Below are 24,496 nucleotides of genomic sequence, written 5' to 3' on the forward strand. Positions count from 1 at the left end.
CTCCGAAGGCCATTACGCACAGGTCTGCCCTGTCTTTCTGGAAAGTGAGACTTGAGCATCTCCAGGTAGCTAAGAAACATGATGCTGCTATAGAGACTGAGAAGCAGAGGAGCCATTATCAGTAACACAGGAAGAAAAACATGAAAGGGCAGCGAGCTACCGTCCTTGCGTCAAATTCAAAAACTCCCCCTAAAGCAATAAAGAATTTCTTTAAAGACCGAGAGATTATTTTAAGGACATAAAATGTACTTTTGCAACTCTCAAGACGAGTGGCCTCAAAAGTCTCAATTTAATGAATCAAGCTCTGGAACAATTAGGTTTCTTTATGAATTGGTGCTTTTGGAACCCGATCCACCATAATCAGTTTTAGGCATTTCATCATATTATTTTTTTCGATGAATATTAAATATAGGTACAAGCGTCATAGTCCCACGCTGGCTTTAGCTATTTCTGTGTATGCTTTTGGAAGACCAAGCCAAAAGACCAATACAAAAGATTTCTTTTATTACAGTAATTATGTTGCTCTTATAGCAGCACAAAATCCTGATTGTAGCAGCCCTTGAAGTTAACCATCTCATCTTCTAATTCCCTCTAATGATGAAGTGGTTGACTACTGACGGGGCTGAAGCCAAGACAGGGTTACTGGAAAACATTAGGGTGCTTGGAGAAACCTTGAGGTACCGTATTTTTCGCTCCGTAAGGTGCACCTGACCATAAGGCGCACCTACTTTTTGGGGGAAGAATTCAAGAAAAAAAAATGCGGCTCTTGGGAGCTTTTGCGGGAGGTGGGGGAAGTGAGAGTGCCTTGCTCTGTCCCTTCCCCCACCTCCCGCAAAAGCCAGGGATAGCCATGCAAAGCCTCCCCAGGGCAGCAGGATGAAGGCTCCCCGCTGCCCTGCGGAGGCTTCACGGGCTACCCCAGAGCTGCTCGGGAGCTTGTCGGGGGAAGCCCAGGTTTCCCCCAGCCCCAAAAAGCAGGTCGGGGAGCAGCGGAAAGGCTGTGTGCAGCCTTCCCACTGCTCCCTGAGCTTGTAGGTCTGGCGGTGGGGGAAGCGCTTTCCCCCACCCCCAGCTCCAAAGAGCAGGTCGGGGCTGGCGGGGGTAGCCCAGGTTCCCCCCCCCCAGCCCCAGGGACCACACATTCGCTCCATAAGACACACAGACATTTCTTCTTAGATTTTAAGAGGAAAAAAGTGCATCTTATGGAGCGAAAAATACGGTATGCAGAATCCTAAATCATAGTTGTTTTCAATGCTTGCCCGCTGCACTTTTCATTCTCACAACCCCCCTGTGCTTTAGTTTATGTGGAACCTATACAGCCAAGTTCAGTGTTTTTGCACCTTCTTGGATGCCCACCCCACCCCACTAAAATCATCCCCCAAGAAAGCGCCATTCCACAAAGACTTACCTGGCGATCTGCACTTTCTTTTGCTTATAACATAACCAAAACACTTCCTTATTTCAAAAACACCTGGGTTGTTCCAATGGAAATAAATCTCAAAGCCTTATTAAGATTTCATCTTTATTAGAACGTACTAAAATGTCGCAAAGCGGCAAGCAAGTTTTTTCAGTTCTCCAGAGCTACATCTTCTTGAGGCTGGTTGTTGAGAAAAACACAACAAGGGGATAAGGGAGGAAAGCTGGCTGTGAAGGAAAAGCCCCAGAATCAGCAGTCTTTAAAGCTGGAATGTAGAGGGTGCTAGGAAGCCTTGAGTCGATTAGATGGTTGGGCGTGCAAAACAGATTTCAGGCTGTTCCAAAGGGTTCATCTTGCTCCTCCGTCAAGTGTAGTAAGAAGGGAGAAGAGTGCATCATCCAAATTTCGCTATGGATTTGAACATCATCCTCTACAAATTTTAATATAAGTGTTTTGAATCCCTAATGCATTTTTCTCAGCCCACAAAATGATCTTCAAGATGATATTGCTGCATTTAAATGGAGCTAAACTGGTTTGATCCAAATACTCCAACAAAAATGTGCCATGTTTGTTTAGTATGCACACGGAAGACAAACACGCTTAAGTTTTTACACAGTTACTTAATTCATTACATTCAGAAAGAAGAATTAACATTTTCCTGTTGAGCAACAGAAGCTACTGCATCCAGGGATTTTCTCTGAGGCAGCTGAATTCAGCAGCAGTGAATTCTGAACTTAATTCTCGATTGTTCAAGTTGGCATCTGCTTAAGACAAATCAGGAGCTGCAGAATAAAAATAAACAAATAGAAGGAAGCATTTTAGTTTCTTTCTGTTTTTGCTTTTCCAAATAGGACAGTCATGGAGACTGCCTAATTAAATGGTTATCCAATATGTTTACGGTTTTTATATAGATCGCTGTATTTGCTATAGGATGATTTTTTTTTTTTTTTTAAAGAAAGACATTTTAGTCACTGCGATTGTTAAGAGAAATGGAAAACCCACAATCACATTTCTCAAAGGCCACCAATGTATCAGTACTCAGGGCACTCATGTAGCCATAGACAAAAGGCTGCTTATGTAGCAATATGCTGTGATTTCTGTACTGTATGCAGTGAGGGAAGTGTGCAAAGGAGACTTTTATCTCCAAATACAGAGGCGACATGCGCCTGGGAGCTGCAGCTCATCATAGCTTCCCACCACACATTCTCAAGTATCTGGAAAGGCAGATTTGGTTGTTAGAGAAAGTTGGGAAGGGGCTCAAGAGGGCTCCAAACTCAGAAAAGAAAAGTCTCTGTTGTTGAAGGAAGCCGAGGCAGGGGCTCAAACTGCGAGAGTCGAAAGAGCTCATTACAGTGGACCCTCTGGATATGAACTTAATTCGTTCCGGGAGTCCATACGAACCCCGAAAAGTCCATAACATGAGGCGCTGCTTCTGCACACGTGTAACGCGTTCCGTTACTTCCGGATCGCCGCTGAGCGCAACCCGAAAACGCTCAACCTGAAGCAACTTCATTCAACCTGAGGTATGACTGTACTGTGAAAGCAATTCTGCTGTTGTTAATGGAAGCCAGAAAGTAAAGCAGATTTGAGAAGATGCCAGGCATCAACAAATACCACAACAGTTTTAAAAATGAAGCCTACTACCAACAAATAGAACAATTTTTTACATTACTTTTTTTGAGTTAAAGAGTCCCAACTGGAAGAAATACCTGGTTTCACAATTAAAATATAAGGTTTACAAATAGTTGGAGCTTACCCCTGTGTGCTTGCTAAAACGATACTGCTGTTTTATCATCTGAAGGAGTAAATTTTTTATTTATTTTTAAGCAGCTTGGGCCTACCATCTACAGGATCTTCTGCATTGTCGCCTGTGGGTTCTTTGATGTTTTCATCTTCAGGATTCTTTGCCTCACTAGGGGAACCTTCAGCCTCTGATGTAGAAAGAATGGTTAGTTTTACATTTCACACATTTCCAACATTCTTCTTTTTATAATCTGTTAGCATATTTTGACCTTCTTTTCGCAAGAAGCTAGGAACACAGAAAGGGGCTTTATACTGAGTCAGACAATTTGTCCATCTAGTTCAGCATCTTCTGAACTGATGGGCTCCAAAGTCTCTCCCAGACCTAACTAAAGATGTGAGGGACTGAACCTGCAGCCTTCTTCATGCAAAAGAGATGTCCCACCAGTGAACTATGGCCCTCACCCTCCCTTAAGAAAAGCATGGAGGATTGCCATTTGGGCTGTACCATTGATGCTCATCAGAATGCCTTTCCTGGATACGAGAATGGAAGACACTGAATAATACTGACCTGCTAGACCTGGAAGGGTTCAACAATAGATACGGTTGGCATTCTTATCTAGCTTATGAGAAGGCCAAGGTACATAAAGGCTTCCTAAACCATGTAATCAAGAGATCATTACACAAAGTGTGGTCTAAAAATGAGACTTTATTAGAACCTAAAACGCTGTGGTGGTTGTCCCCGACAGAAGCATTTTCGGTTAAAAAGAAGAAAGTGAATCGTATCTGCGAAACCTAGAAAGATCTGCTGGAAGAAAAAGACGGTAAGTTAAAACTTTAAAAAATTGAAAAAACCAGGCACCATTTGATAGATTGGATGCAATATTTTCAATTGAATGAGACCTTCCAAAAAGACAAATAAACCGGTTTCTCCACAGAACCTTCAAGACTCAATAAAGATGAGATTCAAAATAAATACAAACCACCCTCTAAAATGTATAGGTCTGGGAGGTCAAGGAGGAAGAAGTCAAATCCGTAATGGTGCAATGGGCCAGGGACCATGGTTACAACATCCTCATGGAATGTTGGGAGAGACTCTGGAGGGAAGACATCAAATTTATGGCATGCTACGATCTAAAAGAAAACTGTATGAAAATGCCTTACAGGTGGCATTTAACACCTGTTAAATTGGCTAAAATGTTTAAATCTAGGACAAACATTTGCTGGAAATGCAGAGATGCTGAAGGTACATGGATCCACATGTGGTGGAACTGTAAAAAGATCGGACAGTTTTGGGAAATGATTTACAACGAACTTAAGAAAATGTTTAAATGTTCTTTCCCTAAAAAACCTGAAGCCTTCCTGCTAGGAATTATGGGTAACGAAATTCCAAAAAAGTTCAGGAGAGTCTTTATGTATGCTAGAGTTGCTGCCAGAATTTTAATCACAAAAGGTTGGAAGGGAGAGGCTATCCCATTCCAGTCAGACTGGCAAGAGAATACGCTGAACTAGCAAGGCTATCAGCAAGGTAACGAGACATTACAGATGAAAAATTTACCAGAGAGTGGGACATATACAGAGTTTATGTAAAAGAACATTGTCAAAATATTAATCCGTTGGCAGGTTTCAATTGAGTTTCTGTGTGTAAATAGGATAACTTTATAAACTGTAAAGTAAGTTAAACAACATGGAGAAAATAAAGTTAAGTGCGTATTCAAGGAATCCAATTAAGGAACACAATGGGAAGATCAGAGGTCATGTTAAATGTAATTACAAATTGATGTACAAATCAAGTATCAATTAAGGAATGAATGATTATTTTTAATTTGTCTTTAACCTTTATTGATCATTTCTGTTCTACAGTTTTAAAACCAATAAAGCATTTTTTTTTAAAAAAGGAAAGCTGTTTGTATCTGCTCTTAAAAAAAAGAGAGGCTAATCATAACGAAGTGCTTCAGAATGAAAAGGGAGGAAATGTCAGTCTGCTTTGATAATAATAATAATTTAATAATAATTTATTATTTGTACCCTGCCCATCTGGCTGGGTTTCCCCAGCCACTCTGGGCGGCTTCCACAGAGACCAAAAATACACAAAAATGTCACACATTAAAAACTTCCTGGAACAGGGCTGCCTTAATATGCCTTCTGAATGTCAGGTAGTTGTTTATCGCTTTGACATCTGATGGGAGGGCGTTCCACAGGGCGGGCGCCACTACCGAGAAGGCCCTCTGCCTGGTTCCCTGTAGCTTTGCTTCTCGCAATGAGGGAACCGCCAGAAGGCCCTCGGCGCTGGACCTCAGCGTCCGGGCAGAACAATGGGGGTGGAGACGCTCCTTCAGCTATACTGATGGAGAGGGTGTCGTGCTTGGGATGCAGGAAACATGAATACAAATCCCAGATTGACTACACTATAATCGAAAGGCTTTAAGCCATCATCATCTCTCTCTGCCCCAACCCCACGCTTACACGCAACCGCGGCCAATGGGCAGGATCCAGAAACACTTTTGGGAGGAGGAAGTGCACACACAAAGGCTTGGGTGCACATACTAGTGCTTCAGTTCTGACTTCTCAAAGTTACCCTGGTGCTGTCTTGCAAAACAGTCCAACCTGAATTCCAAAATTGGTGCTGCTAGGAAAAGATAGCAGCCAATGGCACCAAACAAATTTGCAGCCAACAATCTTTAATTGTGTATGTTAATTGTGGATGCTTATATTCTAATGTTTGTGTAACCGGTTTTTATCTTTGTAACTGAAAGCCTATTTTTACATTCAGAAGTATATTAAATTAAATTATATATTTTTTAAAAAAGGCCTTGGGAATAGCATTGCTGATAATTACCGTATTTTTTGCTCTATAGGACGCACCGGAGAATAGGATGCACCTTGTTTTAGAGGGGGAGAACAAGGGGGGGGGAATCTCCCCCTCTCTGCTAAGCGCCCCTTCAGCAAAGCGGAGGAGAAACGGAGCCCCTTCCATTTCTCCTCCCGCTTGGCTGAAGGGGCGCTGCGCAGCTCTCCCTCTCTGTTGAAGCCAGGAGAGTCTTGCTCTCGTGGCTTCAGCAAAAGGAACCCGAAGCCTGCGGAGTGCAGCGGGAACTCACGCTGCGCTCCAAAGGCTTCAGGCGGCTATCCCTGAAGCCTGGAGAGCGAGAGGGGTCGGTGCGCACCGACCCCTCTCGCTCTCCAGGCTTCAGCGAAAGCAACACGAAGCCTCCGGAGCGCAGAGGGAGCACTCCCTCTGTGCTTCGGAGGCTTCGTGTTGCTATCGCTGAAGCCAAGGAGCCTGCATTCGCTCCATAGGATGCACACACATTTCCCCTTAATTTTTGGAGGGGGAAAAGTGCGTCCTATAGAGCGAAAAATACGGTAAGCAAGGACATGCAAGAGACTAAGGTTGCCAGCTTTTCAGCTTCAAATTCCCTGAGTAAAATTCTCTCTCTCTTCTCTAGTTTACACACACATGCTTGTCATTTGGTAACTGCAAATCAAATAGTGACTTGAATGTGTGAATGAGGTATGAGGTAGAAGCACCTTGAGGGGAGTGATTTTCAGACAAAAAACAATTTGTGGTAAAGGGAAAGTTGCTTCTTTTCATCTGCCCATTTTCTGCCCTGGCTTGACGTATGCCTGGACAGATTTGGGTTATTGTTGTTGTGAGATTTTTTTAAAACTTCGGAGGAGAAGAAATTAGGGCTGGGCTAGAAGTATCCAGAAAATAGCTTTTCTTAGCCAGTTTTGGAAAACTTCCCTTACCCAATCTCTTCCCAAAGTATTGGAGAATTGCAGTCATCCCATGGGATGAATATGGTAAAATGGTCTCTCCAATTTTGCCACTTGTTAATTCTGGACGAAACTATGGATCCAGTTTTGATCTTGTCGAATATTATTACAGTGTCATTGAAGGTAGAGGCCTTTCTTTCTTAGCCAACTACTTCCTTCATCAACGTATAAGGACAGAAGCACTGCATTCATCACTGAGTCAAAATTTGAAAGGAGAGAATTGTCTGAGGGAAAAGCGTTGAAGAATTTCACCTCCCTCTCTGAGAAAATTTGATGACTCTTCTCCTGCCTTCAGTTTCACCACTGACAAATGGCGTAGTTTGGGAAGGCTATTTTAGCTCAGTCCTAAACACACACGCACATGCTTGCAGTTTAAGATTTACCTTCAGAAGTTTCTTCGGTGATTCCTTGGCCGCTGGGTGATGGTCCAAGTCCTAAAAGAAACCGGGTTAAAGAGCAGACCTGAGAGCTTTTGCAATGAGGATAGCAGTGGCACAGAAACAGCCATCAGTGCTACCGTGTGCGCTATTTCCCTCTTGTCTCTGTGAAGCAAGCAGGGCTGGTGAAATATACTAATAGTCGAGAGTGGATTTCATGCTATTTATTCAGCTCATAGTTGTGAAGAGGAATGGAAGTTCCCCCAGAATGTCTGCCTTATATACATTATTTACACAATGGGCCCCACGTGATTGGCTAATTCCGGGATTCTCCTGTAGGCCAATCAGGTTGCGGATTCACTTCCACCTGGAGCTGGATTGGGTGGCTCCTGTGGACCAATCAGACTGCTGCATTCTGGATCCTATTGTTCCAGGACCAATCAGACTTCTGCATTCTGAATCCTATTCAACTCAGTACATAACAGCTGCAGCTCATCCCCTCTGAAGGAGAGAATTTTCTGAGGGAAAAGCATTGAAGAATTTCAGGCCCCGCCCCCTTTCCTAGAAAATTTGATGTCTCTTTGCCTGCCCTCCAGCCTCACCACTGAAAAAGGGCATAGTTTGGGGAGGCTGTTTTAGCTCAGTCCTAAACACACACACGGTTTAAGATTTACCTTCAGCAGGAGTTTCGCCACCTTTTTCAGAGGCGATTCCTTGGCTACTGGGTGAAAGTCCAAGTCCTAAAAGAAACCGGATTAAAGAACAGACCTGAGAGCTTTTTCAATGAGAAAAGCAGTGGCACAGCCTCTGCAGTGCTATTTTCCCCTTATTTCTGGATAAGCAGGGCTGGAACTCATCCCCTCTGAAGTTTTCCCAGACCCATTACATTTTTCCTAGAGTCTATCTCAGGGGTCAGCAAACTTTTTCAGCCGGGGGCCGGTCCACTGTGTCTCAGACCTTGTGGGGGGTTGGACTATATTTTGGGGAGGGGGAAATGAACGAATTCCTGTGCCCCACAAATAACCCAGAGATGCACTTTAAATAAAAGCACACATTCTACTCATGTAAAAACACCAGGCAGGCCGCACAAATAACCCAGAGATGCACTTTAAATAAAAGGACACATTCTACTAATGTAAAAACATGCTGATTCCCAGATTTAGAAGGCAATTGGGCTGGATCCAGCCCCCGGGCCTTAGTTTGCCTACCCATGATCTATCTGTTAGCAAAACTGTAATGGTTGTTAAGGGTATTATTTATTTTAGTCACCTATTCACCTAGCCCTATAGGTGATGAGTAGGGCAACACAGGCAGCGACAATTGCTCTGCCTTAACTATCAATAATGAGATACCACCTTTTTTTTGCAGTAGTACAAAAACCTACTATATTCTTTAGCTGCCTGTATGATGAAATGACACATTCACCGGGAAACAGCCTGTTTATTTGCCCAACTCAACCTGGAACTAACAAGCACAACCTGGAATTAACCTGCCTCTTCCATTTCATGTCTTTTTTCTAAACATGCAGGCTAATGTGATTGCTAAGACCCAGCATGAGTTTCTCAAAAACCTATATCAAGTCAAGTCAAAATCTATATCTTGCTGTCTCGTCTGGTTTTTCATTACATAGGGAGCGACTTGGTCACGGGGCCTTGGGTCATGGAATAGGTCCTTAATTTGCATTTACACAAAAATTTCTCAAAACTCAATGGCAGATTTTGGAAGGCAAGCAAAAGATTGAACGATTCTGAAGGTAACCAAATGTAAATTCCCCCCCTCTCTCCAGAACCTCATGATATCTAAGTTTGGGTCATCTGGAGAGCTGGATAATGATTCTGCAAATAAAAGGCAAGGTAAATCTATGTTTTCTAGTCACTTCTGCAGGCAGCAGTCAAATGGCATTCTGCTCACTGTGCATTTCTGACAGCTACGGTGCAAGTTTCACCGCAAGCATTCCAGTTTTATTAAATGCATTGCTACTCTGCAGAAATTATGGTGCTCAAGAAGTTGCCCATTCTTAAATAAAGCAAATGTTTACTGCTTTTACTTATTTCTCGCTGTGTGCTAATGGATATAAAAATACTCTTTGAGCTCCTCTGGAAAAGTAGTTAGTCTGCACACTTTAAAAAAAATGTTGCATTTTCTGCATATTGACTTGCAAATTTGCGATAGTCTACAGAAACCTCGAAATTTGTCAGTTATTGCAGGGGTGGGGAAGCAGTTGCTAACTGCCCCATTATTCATGTATTTAGCATAAAACTGTTTTTCTTCGCCCTGTGGAATGCCCTCCCATCAGATGTCAAAGGAATAAACAACTATCTGATGTTTAGAAGACATCTGAAGGCAGCCCTGTTTAAGGAAGTTTTTTAATGTCTGATGTTTGATTGTGTTTTTAATCTCCTGTTGGAAGCCGCCCAGAGTGGCTGGGGAGACCCAGCCAGATGGGTGGGGTATAAGTTATTTATTTATTTATTTATTTATTTATTTATTTATTTATTTATTTATTTATTATTTCTATCATCTTCTGAAGTGCACACTGTAAAAACCAATAAAGTTTATTTAAAATAAAGGAAGTTCAATAATATGACATCACCATCTCCTTAAAACCAGAGTTCATAGCTGGTATCTTATATATTTTTATCCTGCATAATAAGTGAAGAGGATGGGAATGCTTTTCTCATTTATTTTTTTTACTACTTGTATTTTTATACTGCTCCTCCTTTAAACTGAGCTCAGGGCAGTGTATAACAACAGTTCAAAACAAAAATATGCAGCTATCACATAAAAACCTATATAAATGACTGAAAAGCAGAGTCTCCAATAATTAGAAGCATTCTCAAAACCATCACTGCTTTAAACATAAAAATATCTTTACCTGTCCAAAACCTGGGTAAACAAATGTGCCCTCAATTTCCCCCCAATAAAATAATATATTTAAAATATTTTGTTGAGTTACCTTCCTCCTCAGCTTGGATGCTTTCCTCTTCCTCTGCTGAATGTGGCACAGGGCTGACTGTAAGAAACAATATCCACGTAATGACATTAACTGTATCAACGAAATGCACTTCGCCAAGCTAAAGTAAAATGTTAATAACAATTGGGTTGTTGTGGCTGGTTTTTGAGGTCAAAAGCTTTAGTTGAAGAAGCAGCCTACAGCAAAAAAATAAAATAAAAATAAGGTGATATATAAAATCCAGAAGAGAGGCTTCAGTTGAGAACTAACAGGAATTTAATCAGGTGCTATAAGTTATTCGTCGTCGTTTGAACTTTAAGGCTGCAATCCTATGCCTTCTTTCCTGCGAGTAAGCCTTGTTCAACTCAGTAGGATTCACTTCTACGTAAACATAAATCAGACCTATATAACATGCAGCCCCTTCAGTGCACCTAGCATTTTGGATCCTGTGGTATAGTCCTTCGAAAAATCCACAAAGTGCTCCAGAATGCCAATCAAAGGAATCCAAGGGGCTGCATATGCAAGGATCTTGTGCTAGGTCTGGGTTTTCGTTTTGGTCTTCAAGCAACTAGCCTCCAGCTCATTTCACAAACTATTTTTGAAACCTGCCTCAGTTTCAAAAGGAGTTTGTCACATGGGTGGATTGGCTCATCTTTGAGGGAAAAGTCAATCAAATCTCCTTGGGCTCCTCAGCCTAGTTTCTTTGGATCTAGGCCCAGAAAACTCTCTATTAATTAAGATGAAACAGTCTCATATCGTTTTTTGACATTATAACTTGCAGAATTAGAAATGCAACTCAGATTGTATGATCATCGCTCAGATAACTGGGGATTCCAAAGGTCTAGTAATAGGCATGTTCAGTTTAAAAATCTCACCACTGAGAACATCTGATTTTAAATCTGGTCTTCATATTCACTGTGTTTTATCTATTAATAGAAAGCACTCACATCCTACTGATTTTTACCTTTTCTCTCTGGATACAATTCTGTTACTTCACCTAATGCAACTTGCTTTTCCTGCGTAGGGAAACAAGAAATTTATTACACAACAATTATTACCCAAATAAAGTGCATTTTTAGTTGGCATTTATTTGCCAGTACTACCAGTTTGAGCCACAAAGATAATCAGTCCCCTCCCCCCCCCAAAAATTAGACTGGTGTTTTAAGGTAGTATCTTTCATCTCAATAATCTGAAAGTCGAATACTGGGCGGGGGCGTACACAGACACAATACAATAACTGATGAAACAATAATACTATGACCTCAGGGTGATCTTAATTACCGTATTTTTCGCTCTATAAGACGCACCAGACCACAAGACGCACCTAGTTTTTGGAGGAGGAAAACAAGAAAAAAATATTCTGAATCTCATAAGCCAGAACAGCAAGAGGGATCGCTGCGCAGTGAAAGCAGCAATCCCTCTTGCTGTTCTGGCTTCTGGGATAGCTGCGCAGCCTGCATTCGCTCCATAAGATGCACACACATTTCCCCTTACTTTTTAGGAGGGAAAAAGTGAGTCTTATAGAGCAAAAAAATACGGTACTTCCCCAAAGGTTTGATCCTAAACACACTTAACAATTTCTGCTGAAAGTGATGGGTCAGGGTTTATTTATGGGTTATGTTTGTGCCTTTTGTATTCGTGCAAATCTTCTACGCATGACGAACAACTCAGATTTCACTCATGGTCAAATCCATGATCTTATCTTAACATTTATTTTGGAGCTTGGAGAATCAAGGAAAATTCTAGGGGAAGAGCTGTGCGTTACTGCTTCTCCTTTGTCCCATTATACAGATATAGGAGTTTTTGTTTGTTTCCTGTCTGCAAAACAATCACAAACTGGCCAAATAAATGGGTACAATCTAGGAAGTACTAGGCAGGCTTTCGGTGCTAATGAAATTTGCCTTAACTGCACTCTTTAAAATTAAACTAGTAAAAATGTATTGTTTGCACTAGCAAGTGCTGCCCTCTAAGGATCAATTTAGATGCTGAATCCAATGGAAATTGGACCACCCGCCATATGTGGAGTAAATCTAACATGAAGGGAGTCTCTTGTTTGGAATGTGTCCATAACTAGAAGGAAGAATTATGAAAACAATAGTACAGGACATGAAAGCAGCATGAGGTTACCCGAATCAGATCATAGGTTAGATTCTGAAGACATTCTTGGTTTTTCTCACTAATTTGTAGATCTGTAGAGACCTTCCAGCTGCCATTCTGGAAACTTACAGGCATGGAGTAGACAATTCCCTCAGGAATCCCAAACTGACCTAAGGAACAGAAACAGTCCCTCCAAAGTGTATTTTATGCACAGATAACAACACACCCATACATTTGCCATTAAAACTGTGAATTACATGGACCATATCCCAATATTCTGCCATACTGATTTCAGTGGAAGAGATTTAAGCAGGCATGAAATTCTGCTACTGAAATCAATGGGACTTTACTTAAACTTTGGCTGTATTGTACGCAAAGATTTTAATTTGGATAGAATAACGCAAGCCTTCCACATGGCCTCTGGTGGAAATGGAGCAGTGTGACAGAGAAACGTTTGATGATTATTTGACTGAAGAGCAACATTTACCTTCACTGAGTACTCCCAGGGAGACCAGTTCTCCTGGAGGGGAGTCCAGGTACCAGTACCTCAGCACAGTAAAAATGGCATGTGCTGGCGCTATGCCTACGCAATGAATTTCCCAGGAACTCAACAAACTCATTGCAGTCAGAAACTCTGCTCGTATCCATTCACTGTAAAATGAGAAAGCAGAGCTTTCCTTAAATACAAATAAAGAAAACTACAGGAAGAGACCATGTTCCAAACCATTTTTAAGCAAGCAGCTCCTCATCAAGAGGCTGAAGTCTCAGACCCCCCAAAGCCTCATACATTGTCATAGTCTCTTCAGCAAGGTTTGGAATGGTATGGGAATGGTATGAACTTTGCGCCCTTTCACCTCCAGGCATTTCGAGCAAGGATTGTCAAGTTGAGATTCCTCCTTTGCCTATAATCCACTGCTGAACTGGGAAATGAGACAGCCACCTCCTCTCCCCTCTGTTTCCCTTCAAGTTTTATTATCTGTTCCCCTGCTTGCAGGAAGCAGCGGGGCTGCCGGGGGAGAAGATGGTGGACCACAAGAGGAGGGGCAAAAGGTTGGAGAAGGTGTGGCTGCTTCATCGTCCAACTCATTGGCAGGTTTGAAAGTGACAGGGGAGCCTGCAGGTTGCAACAGGGCAGCCGTGTGACGGAAACTCTGATGAAGAGCGCTCAAAAACAAAAACAAAACAGGAGCTCTCAAATATAGATGTACTTCAGGGCAAAATCTAGAAACCAGCATTTAACGAATTTAATAAATACAGTGGTGCCTCGCAAGACGAAATTAATTCGTTCCGCGAGTTTTTTCGTCTAGCGAATTTTTTGTCTTGCGAAGCACGGTGTCGGAAAAGTTTTGGAAAAGCTTCAAAAATCACCAAAAACCTCAAAAAAGGCTACCACACCGCGTTCTATGAGTTGCTCCTAGAAGTCAAGTCACAACTGTATTAACGGTGTTAAGAAAAAGGAAACAAACTTGCAAGACATTTTCGTCTTGCGAAGCAAGCCCATAGGAAAATTCGTCTTGCGAAGCAGCTCAAAAACTGCAAAACCCTTTCGTCTAGCGAGTTTTTTGTCTTGTGAGGCATTCGTCTTGCGGGGCACCACTGTAATAGTAACAATACTACGGTATTTTGGGTGGGAAAATGTGTTTCAGATCCTTACATGGTATGACTCTAACAGAGCACTGGAGCTATTGCTGCTTATGATCCTTGCCACAACTAGACCATTTAGTTCTTAATTAAATACTTTGACCTTAATAACTTTAAAGCACCAAATAAGGAATGCTCCTTATGTAACATTCCACAGAGGTTCAAAAGTGCATTAGAGAAGCTTTGCTTTGGAGCACAGCTCTCTCTGTTGGTGGACGTAAAGATCAGGAGAGAAGCTTAATTTAGAATATTCTTTTTCACACTTCCTTTGCTTTTCACTTGGAAGCTGCATTTGGTAAACGGAAGCACTGGCATTCTTGTGCCTTTTCTGGGCTCAATTTGGGGATTTTGTCCTGAGTCCTGAAAAGAACAATGCTTCTGCTTCTTAGCACATGAATACTTTTTTCATTTTTCAAGCCTTTGAGTTGGATGCTCTCAGTTTTTTGTTTAAGATTTTTCAAACACCATCACAATGCCCCAAAGCACTGTAGAGTAGACTTTGGGGTTGTAAAATGCAAGAGACTATGAAAGAGGCAAAGGTCTTGGGCCAATGTGTAAGGTGCAAACACCACTTCAGACTCAGAGGGATGGCATAAAAGCCAGTTTTTTAAAAAATCAAAAGTATCACAAAAAATTACCGATCAAACAGGACATCCATCAAATCACGGGAAAAGCTCGGTGGGCCCCAGATGGCGCTGTCATATCTATACAGCTGTGTTTTACTCAGATCGATGAAGCTGTTCCCACTGATATTACCCCAGACTACGAGATTTTTTATTCCTGTTGAAGACAACAATCGAAAGATGCATAACCATAACAGGTAAGAACGGAAGGAGGAAAAACCCCACTGGAACAGAACAAAGGTTCTACAGGGTGCATGTAGTTCAGCATCCTGATTTCCACAGTGGTCAGTCAGATGTCTCTGGGAAGCCCACATGAAGCAGGCCATGAAGGCAAAAGCCATTCCCTGGTGTTGCTCCCTCAAGCAGATTGGCTCTAATCCAGAGGCTCAACATAGCCATTGCTTTTGGGAGCCACTGATCATGGTAACCGTTCACATAGCAAAGTTAACTCACATAGCAAAGGAGTACTTTCAAAAGACATGTCTTCTGCTGTGTCCCATGAGGCAAGAAACTGCCTAAGGTCCTTAACTAAGGCCTGGTGAGGTTCACCATAGTAGAACTGCAGACCTTTTAGAGAGTCTGTGAATTATGGGCAAGATTCAATTAGATTTGTTCCACCAGTGAAGGACATCCACTAGCTCTAGGGCGGGTCAGGAGAACCTCAGAAGGCGCACAACAGGCAGTTTGTATTTGATATCCCGCTTTATCACTACGCGAAGGAGTCTCAAAGTGGCTAACAATCTCCTTTAACTTCCTCCCCCACAACACTCTGTGAGGTGAGTGGGGCTGAGAGACTTCAGAGAAATGTGACTAGCCCAAGGTCACCCAGCAGCTGCATGTGGAGGAGCGGGGAATCGAACCCAGTTCACCAGATTACGAGTCCACCACTCTTAACCACTACACCACACTGGGTGGGGACTGTTCCATCTGGCAAGCTGAAAAGCTTGTGTTGATGGGATGATTGGCCCAGCGCTACGTCGAATTCCTCCTTGTGTTTTCCCCCTCTCCCACTGCACCGTAGCTTTGATTATCTTGAGTTAAACTGAGAAATCTTCTAGCATGGACCAATGTTATGATCTCCCAGCCTATTGGTTAGCCCGCATGCATGCAAAGGGTTTGCAGAGATATGTTCTCAGAGGCAGTGTCACACACCAGTACTGCAGAACTGCCTTTTCCCTAAAAGTGCATCAGAGTCTGAGCTTCCTTCAGAGAAAGTTCAAGTCCTCCCATTTCAGTAGTGACTTCGGACTGTGTGGTCTAGAACAGAGGTCAGCAAACTTTTTCAGCAGATGCTGGTCTACTGTCCCTCAGACCTTGTGGGGGGCGGGACTATATTTTGAATAATAATAATAATAATAATAATAATTTATTATTTATACCCCGCCCATCTGGCTGGGCTTCCCCAGCCACTCTGGGCGGCTTCCAAAAGAATATTAAAATACATCAAACATTAAAAGCTTCCCTAAACAGGGCTGCCTTCAGATGTCTTCTAAAAGCCTGGTAGTTGTTGTTCTCTTTGACATCTGGTGGGAGGGTGTTCCACAGGGAAGGTGCCACTACCGAGAAGGCCCTCTGCCTGGTTCCCTGTAACTTGGCTTCTCGCAGTGAGGGAACCGCCAGAAGGCCCTCGGTGCTGGACCTCAGTGTCCGGGTAGAACGAAAAAAGAAAGAAAGAATGAATTCCTATGCCCCACAAATAATCCAGAAATGCATTTTAAATAAAAGGACACATTCTACTCATGTAAAAACACACAGAATCCCGGACCCTCCGTGGGCCAGATTTAGAAGGTGATTGGGCCTGATCTGGCCCTCGGGCCTTAGTTTGCCTACCCATGGTCTAGAATATTTTAAACCTTGGTTATTTTTGTGGGTTTTAGTATGGATGTGCGCTTCTATGTTATTTTTATTTTTTCATTTGCTTAACATGATTTGCCCTGAGGCAAGACTAGGAGTATAGCATCTAGATCAAGGGAAGTAATAGTGCCACTGTATTCTGCTGTGGTCAGACCTCACCTGGAGTACTGTGTCCAGTTCTGGGCACCACAGTTCAAGAAGGACACTGACAAACTGGAACGTGTCCAGAGGAGGGCAACCAAAATGGTCAAAGGCCTGGAAACGATGCCTTATGAGGAACAGCTAAGGGAGCTGGGCATGTTTAGCCTGGAGAAGAGGAGGTTAAGGGGTGATATGATAGCCATGTTCAAATATATAAAAGGATGTCACATAGAGGAGGGAGAAAGGTTGTTTTCTGCTGCTCCAGAGAAGCGGACACGGAGCAATGGATCCAAACTACAAGAAAGAAGATTCCACCTAAACATTAGGAAAAACTTCCTGACAGTAAGAGCTGTTCGACAGTGGAATTTGCTGCCAAGGAGTGTGGTGGAGTCTCCTTCTTTGGAGGTCTTTAAGCAGAGGCTTGACAACCATATGTCAGGAGTGCTCTGATGGTGTTTCCTGCTTGGCAGGGGGTTGGACTCGATGGCCCTTGTGGTCTCTTCCAACTCTATGATTCTAAGACAATATAACAATCCAAAATAACTAAATAATCATTAGTCAATCTGCAATCATTTGTTACACACCTGCTGGATGCATCCCCATTTTTCTTGCCAGCATGGCCTTGGCTTCATTTTCCAAGAGCAGGGATACAGTGACAATATTCTGAGGGTTGATGGACGGAGCATGTGTAATAAGCATCAATGCCTTAAGGTTGACAAAGGTTTTCCCCATCACAACAACCCTGACATTACTTCTGGCATTCTTCTCTATCAGAGGACCATATATTTCACATTGACTGGTAACTTGCTGGATGCATTCTTCAAGAGATGGGATTGCCTCTTGAAGGACGTCATCAAGCAAAATGATGACTTCAGCTTCGAGAAAAGTCTGGTCGTCCAGTTCAGTGTACAAAGTGATGCCACGAAGGACAGGGGATGCCAAGTCCTCAGTCTCCATAACGATAGCTTCAAGAAGTTCTTCGCAGCCCTTTCTGTCAAGCAAGTGGAGGCTGATCTCAGTTTCCATTCCAAATATTTCCCCATTGATTAACAAAGGGATCAGATGATAGCAGATACTAGCTGATGCTCTGTTAAGATAAGAAAAGTAGTTAGCAATGAACAAACAAACACTGGTTTTATGCAGAAGAGAGCTATTCCCCCCCAAAAAATCTTTTTATTCTACAGGTTTTCATGGTCCTCAGTAATCAACTCTTAGTGCTTGTATTAGAAATGAACAAGGATACCTTGCCATGAAATCTAGTGACATCTTCTAACAGCAGGCATTGCAGCTGAGTTATTTTAAGCTATGTGGTTAGGTAAAGGTAAAGGGACCCCTGACCATTTGGTCCAGTCGTGACCGACTCTGGGGTTGCGGCGTTCATCTCACTTTATCGGCCAAGGGAGCCGGCGTACAGCTTCCAGGTCATGTGGCCAGCATGACTAAGCCACTTCTGGCAAAGCAGAGCAGCGCACGGAAACGCCGTTTACCTTCCCGCCGGAGGTAGTACCTATTTATCTACTTGCACTTTGATGTGCTTTTGAACTGCTAGGTTGGCAGGAGCAGGGACTGAACAATGGGAGCTCACCCCGTCACGGGGATTCGAACCGCTGACCTTCTGATCGGCAAGTCCTAGGCTCTATGGTTTAACCCACAGCGCCACCCGAGTCCCAAGCTATGTGGTTACAGACTACATTAATTTAACTGCATAAGTGTTTGATTTTTCTAAACTATAACCTAATTTTTTTTACTTCTTTTTATTAAAACAACAACTTAACACTGAAGACTTAACAATCACATAGGCTGATAGACTACTGAGATTGATCCCCCCAACAACAGTCATTCCATAGCAATTCTGCAGTGAGAATGCAGGAAAAGCTGCTTAAAAACATTAACGGACTAGGTCAGGGGAGGGAGGAGTTGTGGCTGCTGAACAGTCAGATCTAAAGGCCTGCTGGACTTGTGCAAGCCAAGTGTGGGGCAGGTAGGACTGTGGCTCTGCCATTTTCTCTCCTCTCTCCTTTCTGTCGCTTGCTGTTTGCTTCTTTATGCAAATATTTAACAATCGCGCATTCATAGAAAATACAGCAAGGAAGTGTGCAACATAAAAAACTTTCCATGGTGGGAAAATCAGTATTCCAGATCCTGGGCTGGTGCACTTTTCCCAACCTCAGTTCGGGGGTGGGGTGGGGCAGGGACACAAGGTCTTTGGATCCAGTGGACCCCAAGTCTCCGCTAGTTTGCCACTGGCACACACCCCTTTTGCTGTTACTGCATTAGCTGAGATTTCCACTCCCACAGCAGGAAAGCTCATGAAGGGAGGCCTTCTTTGTCTCCCAAGGATCTCCCACTCTGCGGATGGAAGGGGGGATCGGCTGTACCCTATGGCTGTACCCTATAGGACTGCTTTCCAGTAAGTCAAAACTAAAACCAGAAAGAAAGTAGAGATTAAGGAAGTTGAGGGGGTGGGCATAAGGAGTCAGAATGGATAAAAGTGGAAGCATCAGACAGTTCACTGTCACGGAAGCTCTGAGGAACGGTTTGGTGGCTAAAGGTAAAGGTAAAGGGACCCCTGACCATTAGGTCCAGTCCAGTCGTGGCCGACTCTGGGGTTGCGACGCTCATCTCGCTTTTCTGGCTAAGGGAGCCGGCGTACGGCTTCCGGGTGATGTGGCCAGCATGACTAAGCCGCTTCTGGTGAACCAGAGCAGCACACGGAAACGCTGTTCACCTTCCTGCCGGAGCGGTACCTATTTGTCAACTTGCACTTGACGTGCTTTCGAACTGCTAGGTTGGCAGGAGCAAATTGAAAGCCAGGAGGAATAGTTCTGTCTTACAGGCCCTGCGGAAGGAAGTTAAATCCTGCAGGGTCCTGGTCTCATGGGACAGAGCATTCCACCAGGTCAGAGCAGTCACTGAGAAGGCCCTGGCCCTGGTGGAGGATAATCTAACTTCCTTACGGCCCGGGACCTCTACACTATGATTATTCATGGACCTTAAGGTCTTCTGTGGGGCAGACCAGGAGAGGCAGTCCCATAAGTACGAGGGCCCTAAGCCACAAAGGGCTTTAAAGGTCAAAACCAGCACCTTAAACCTGACCCGATACTCCATCGGGAGCCAGTGCAACTGGTAAAGCACTGGGTGAATATGCTCCCATGGCAGGGACCCCGTGAGGAGTCTCGCTGCAGCATTCTGCACCCACTGGAGTTTCTGGGACAGCTTCAAGGGCAGCCCCACGTAGAGCGAAATACAGTAGTCAAGCCTGGAGGTGACCGTCGCATGGATCACCGTGGCCAGGTTGGGGCGGGAAAGGTAATGTTGAGATCTTTGATGAAATGCAAGGCACTGCAGTTGGAAAATTAAAAATGGGAATTATGGTCTGCGCTGTAAGTGCTCATATATACAAATGTGGATCTTTGTGTTACAAGCATAGACTGTGTTCAGTCATGTACAGGTTCTGGATTCTGCTAATTTTCCAGGTCCCCTGACAGCTGCATTGTTTAAAAAGAAAAGGATCAGACTTAAGTTTTTGAGATTCCCTATGCAGTTTATTTTCATCTTTCCCACCTGTTTATCCAAATGTGTAATGGATTAATAAGGCCTTTAAGTTCTTCCTCCTCTTGGTCAATCACTATGTGGGTCTGCAAGTTCTCCTTGGCTATTAAGAGCATCTGCTCAGTCATCATGTCGGATGTGATGTTATAGTATTGCTGAAGATTAAAAAGAGTCATCAGCAGGCATCCAAATATGGCTCAGACATTATCACCATTTAATCAAAAATCTGAAGAACAAAACCTTTTTTTAAAAAATGTGTGTGTTTGCGGGAGGGGAGAGGAACGAAGGGACAGAATAGGGAAATCCTTCATTAAGTTCCATCTGTGATGGATGCTCCAAGTATCTTGGTAGAAGAGAAATAATAATTTACTATCATCATCAAATCATTGGTGCTGGAAAGATCCTCAAAAGGAATCTAGTCCAAACCCCTCCTGAAGCAAGTAACCCACTACAGTACTACAGCAACCATCCAGCCTCTACTATCAAACAGTTTGTCCCATCAGGAAGTTCTTTCTAATGTTTAGTCTAAATACTTTTCAGGTTATTTGGTTTGGTTCCTACCCTCTGGAGCAACAAAAACAAAAAACAAATGTGATTTATCATTAGTGTGACAGTCCTTCAAATATTTATAATAATAATTATTAATTATTATTTATACCCCGCCCATCTGGCTGGGTTTCCCCAGCCACTCTGGGCTGCTTCCAACAAAATATTAAAATACAATAGTCCGTCAAACATTAAAAGCTTCCCTAAACAGGGCTGCCTTCAGATGTCTTCTAAAAGTCTGGTAGTTGTTTATTTCCTTGACATCTGATGGGAGGGCATTCCACAGGGCGGGTGCCACTACCGAGAAGGCCCCTGCCTGGTTCCCTGTAACTTGGCTTCTCACAGCAAGGGAACTGCCAGAAGGCCCTCGGCACTGGACCTCATTTTTGAAAATGGCTACTATTTTGCTTCTCAGTAATCTTTTTTTCAGGCTAAGCACAGCCAATTCCTACAACCTTTCCTCGCAGGACTTGATCTTGATATTTATTGCAATATAAGCTCCTCACAATTGCTGCCCTCTAGACATGCTTCAGTTTGTTGATATCCTTCCTAAATTAAACTGTGTGGGTTCTGATCAAAGCAGAATACAGTAGTACCATTATCATTACCATGGCCAGTCCATTGCAGTAGCAGTATTGCCATAGTCAATCCCTACATTTAGGAATACTTTCCTGATAATCAAATTAAGCCCGAACTCATTCCTCGCTGCCCTTTCCCAGTGGCCTCAGTAATCAAAACTTCTCTCTAATTATGGTAGGTTTTCCAAGCTCCTTATGACATGGATAGGGAACTTGTGTCCATCCCTGGATGTTGTTGGACTACAACTCCCACCATTCCTAACCACAGACTATGCTGCTTAGGGCTGAAGGAAGTTGGAAGTCCAACACATTAAAAGGTCTTATGGTCTTTGAGTGTGATTCTAGTGTGGTTACAAAGTAATATAAATTCGCATTTACTATCTCTCTCACAAGCATTCTTCTGATTGTAGTATTTTGTTGGGAGATGGGATATTATTTAGCCAACTGAATACTCACTAAGCGTAGAGACAAGAAGAGAAGAAGAAGAAGCAGACCTGGGCGTGTTCAAGGAATTCATTGAATCCTCCCAGAAGAAGTCCCTTTCCTCCACGGTCCAACAATTCCCTCCAAATAATTGGAGAGCGCTTATGTTTCCATCCATTCTGTTCACAGATCTCCTGCAGCCACTTCTAGAAGCAAAATCCCCCAAAGCAAGCATGAAATGTGTTGTTAATGTGTTAAATCCAGAAAAAGCTTTCAAGGCAATACTGAAACAGTAATTTCCCAAGATGATGTGCCCAAACACTTTCCCTTCATATTTTATAACAGGCTCATACATTTTGTACCTGTGCATCTAATGCTAATTTGAATGTATACATTAATAAGGCACTTATGGATTAGTTGCAAGCAAGTGCATTGAACTGGAAGCTGCAGTGAGGAAAAAAATGCAGACCGATGTCTGCTTGAATGTATGAAAGGACCAGTGTGGACCAGTACTGCTTCAGGAAATTTTAAGAAAGCTTTAGCCAACACACTTTTTAGCAAAGCAGCATGCTAGTCAAATATACAGATGTATCCACTAGTGGGCACGATTTCAAACGCTTCAACCAAGAGCCTCCTTCAGCACCCAGGCTATAATTTTTCAATAGAAAGAAGGCAAAAGAAATAGAAATATATCCCCAAAAGGGTCAACAGAGGCACTGTGCCCATATAAGTCGGTGCTTGTCCATTTATACACTTCCATCTAGGGAGCATAAGTGTGCTAGAGAAATACCAGGCCATTACAGGTTTGCCCACATCACATATTTATGTAAAATATTTGTACCCCACCTTCCCTGATTAAAAGGTCAAGATGGCTAACACCACCAACCATAAATTAACATCTTTTACAAAAACATAATCACTATGTTTCACTATCCCTAATGACAGGACCAGCCCTGCGAGGCGTCATTACTGCACTAGTGAATCACATGGATATATATTACCTCCCAGTTGTCTGGATGCTGAGTAATCTTGTGTATCCTGAAGTGAGGCAGATTTTTCTGCAAATAATCAGCAAGGAGCTCTGCCTTAGCATAATAGGGGCAATCAGCCTTCCCTGGAAAGTAAGAAAGCAAGTAAGTATTCATAAGCTCATGAAGTCAAAGGAGCGAACGCTTATTGCAAAGGGGGATGATAACCGGGGCAGAGCAAGAGTGCATTACTTCCCCAAGCACGACTTCCATGCACCCCGCTCTGGAAGTTTCTACTGAGTCAACTCCCAGAATTTCCTGCCATAAGATATAGCGACGGCTAGAGTGGTTTAGATGAAAAGGAGTTTGGGCAAATTAGCCGAGGGCTGATTAGGTGATCAGGGCCTGCTAGCCACAATGCTCTCCCTCGACTGCTGGAGGCAACCAGTATGCCTCTGAGCACCGGCTGCTGGGAATTGCAAGCAGGAAGGAAGGGATCTTGAGTCCTGCTTGCAGGCTTCCCCAGAGACACCTGGTGGGCAGGATACTGGCCTAGACAGAAATAGGGCCAGATCTTTGTGGCTTCATGTCCCCTTCACGGATCTAACGGGGCTCCTGCTCCATCCTAATGAATGAACAAATAAACATTAGCAGGTGCTCAGAAGCGTCCAGTGAAACTGAGGTGTACAAAACAAAAATTAGTCACAGTGTCATTAACGGCAGAAAGGCGATCACTGTACTATAGTTTTAATTCTGTTAAGGTTTAATTGTTTCTTATTTGTTGTTGTTTCCCTGCCCTTGCCACGTTTTTAGCTGTTCTTATTTTTATCTGTAAGTTGGCTTGAGGTCCTGCCAGAGAAAGAAGGTGGTATATATATATATAATATAACATAACATAACATAACATAACATAACATAACATAACATAACATAACATAAATGTATAATACAATATATAATATATATGTATTATATATATGTATGTGTATATATATATATATATATATATATATACATTATATGTATATATTATATAATATATATATCTATATATATATATATATATATATAATATCTCCATCCGCCTCAGCATAATAGGGGCAATCTGCCTTCCCTGGAAAGTAAGCAGGCAGCAAGTATTCATAAGCTTGTGAAGTCAAAGGACTGAATACAGTATATACCGGTATATTCACGAGCTTATGAATACTTGCTGCCTGCTTACTTTCCAGGGAAGGCAGATGGCCCCTATTATTTTACACACACACACACACACACACACACACACACACACCATAATAATAATAAAAACAAATCGTTCTAAGAAAAACACAATCGTCTATTAACTGGGTTGATCCGCTTCCTAACACAGAGGGGTGTGCCGGGGACGCACAGGTGAGGGAAGCAGCCTCCTCTTTATTTATTCCTGCTTGATGGAGCTGCTTCGACTCGCCCGGCAAACGCATTCCTCATCCCAGAGCGACTGCCGGGAGTGCAGCACTCTGTGCATGCTCAGGGGGCGCGAGCCAACCCAGCCCTACGAAACCCGAGCAGGACGTTGTGTTTGTGTGTGTGTGTGAGAGAGAGAGAGAGAGAGACAGACAGACACAGACAGACAGAGAGACTGCAAGGCGGGGCGGAGCCGCCGCCTCACCTGCGAGCACGAATTTGGCCATCCCCCCCCCAAAAAAAAACCCCAACAACAGGTGTGTGTTTTCGCGCTGGCGCCTCGGGAGCTAGGCCGGAGGAGAGCGGGGCGGTTGCCAGGCAACCAGGCGCGCACAGCCTGACCGAGCCGGAAGAGGCCAT

General features: G+C 43.1%; 1 protein-coding gene and 1 long non-coding RNA gene across 7 annotated transcripts; one reads left to right on the forward strand and one right to left on the reverse strand.

Moving 5' to 3' along the window:
* Nucleotides 1-1,505: 1,505 nt before the first annotated feature.
* On the reverse strand, nt 1,506-24,489 carry MDH1B (malate dehydrogenase 1B). Of its 6 annotated transcripts, none has more exons than XM_081017240.1 (14): nt 24,342-24,489; nt 22,724-22,836; nt 21,794-21,928; nt 20,188-20,330; nt 17,208-17,710; nt 14,644-14,785; nt 12,852-13,015; nt 12,395-12,534; nt 11,232-11,283; nt 10,271-10,327; nt 7,989-8,054; nt 7,321-7,371; nt 3,259-3,348; nt 1,506-2,199 (listed from the first exon to the last, which is right to left on the reverse strand). In XM_081017240.1, exons 1-14 carry the CDS (start codon nt 24,361-24,363, stop codon nt 2,183-2,185), a joined length of 1,695 nt encoding a protein of 564 aa, XP_080873366.1. In that variant the 5' UTR covers nt 24,364-24,489; the 3' UTR covers nt 1,506-2,182. The 6 variants fall into 6 exon arrangements, with proteins under 6 accessions (XP_080873366.1, XP_080873365.1, XP_080873364.1 ...); XM_081017239.1 differs by lacking the exon at nt 24,342-24,489 and adding an exon at nt 24,081-24,277 and having other exon boundaries at nt 3,259-3,339; XM_081017238.1 differs by lacking the exon at nt 24,342-24,489 and adding an exon at nt 24,081-24,276.
* On the forward strand, nt 3,972-6,820 carry LOC308484868. Its single transcript, XR_013990144.1, has 2 exons — nt 3,972-5,997; nt 6,529-6,820. It is a non-coding gene; the product is annotated as an uncharacterized lncRNA (long non-coding RNA).
* Nucleotides 24,490-24,496: the final 7 nt, after the last annotated feature.

The sequence above is a fragment of the Podarcis pityusensis genome (assembly GCF_964106645.2).
Source record: "Podarcis pityusensis genome assembly, chromosome: 1".
NCBI classification, from domain to species: domain Eukaryota; kingdom Metazoa; phylum Chordata; class Lepidosauria; order Squamata; family Lacertidae; genus Podarcis; species Podarcis pityusensis.

Bases quoted from the DNA above. Each gene is read 5' to 3' on its own strand.
- MDH1B (XM_081017238.1), bottom strand. From the start codon at position 24,153: ATGCGTTTGCCGGGCGAGTCGAAGCAGCTCCATCAAGCAGGAATAAAT. The intron at 12,535-12,851 runs GTAAATGTTGCT...TCTGTTCCTTAG, and splicing joins CCTGGGAGTACTCAGTGAAG to GTCAGTTTGGGATTCCTGAG. The intron at 3,349-7,320 runs GTAAATCTTAAA...TTTCTACATCAG, and splicing joins CACCGAAGAAACTTCTGAAG to AGGCTGAAGGTTCCCCTAGT.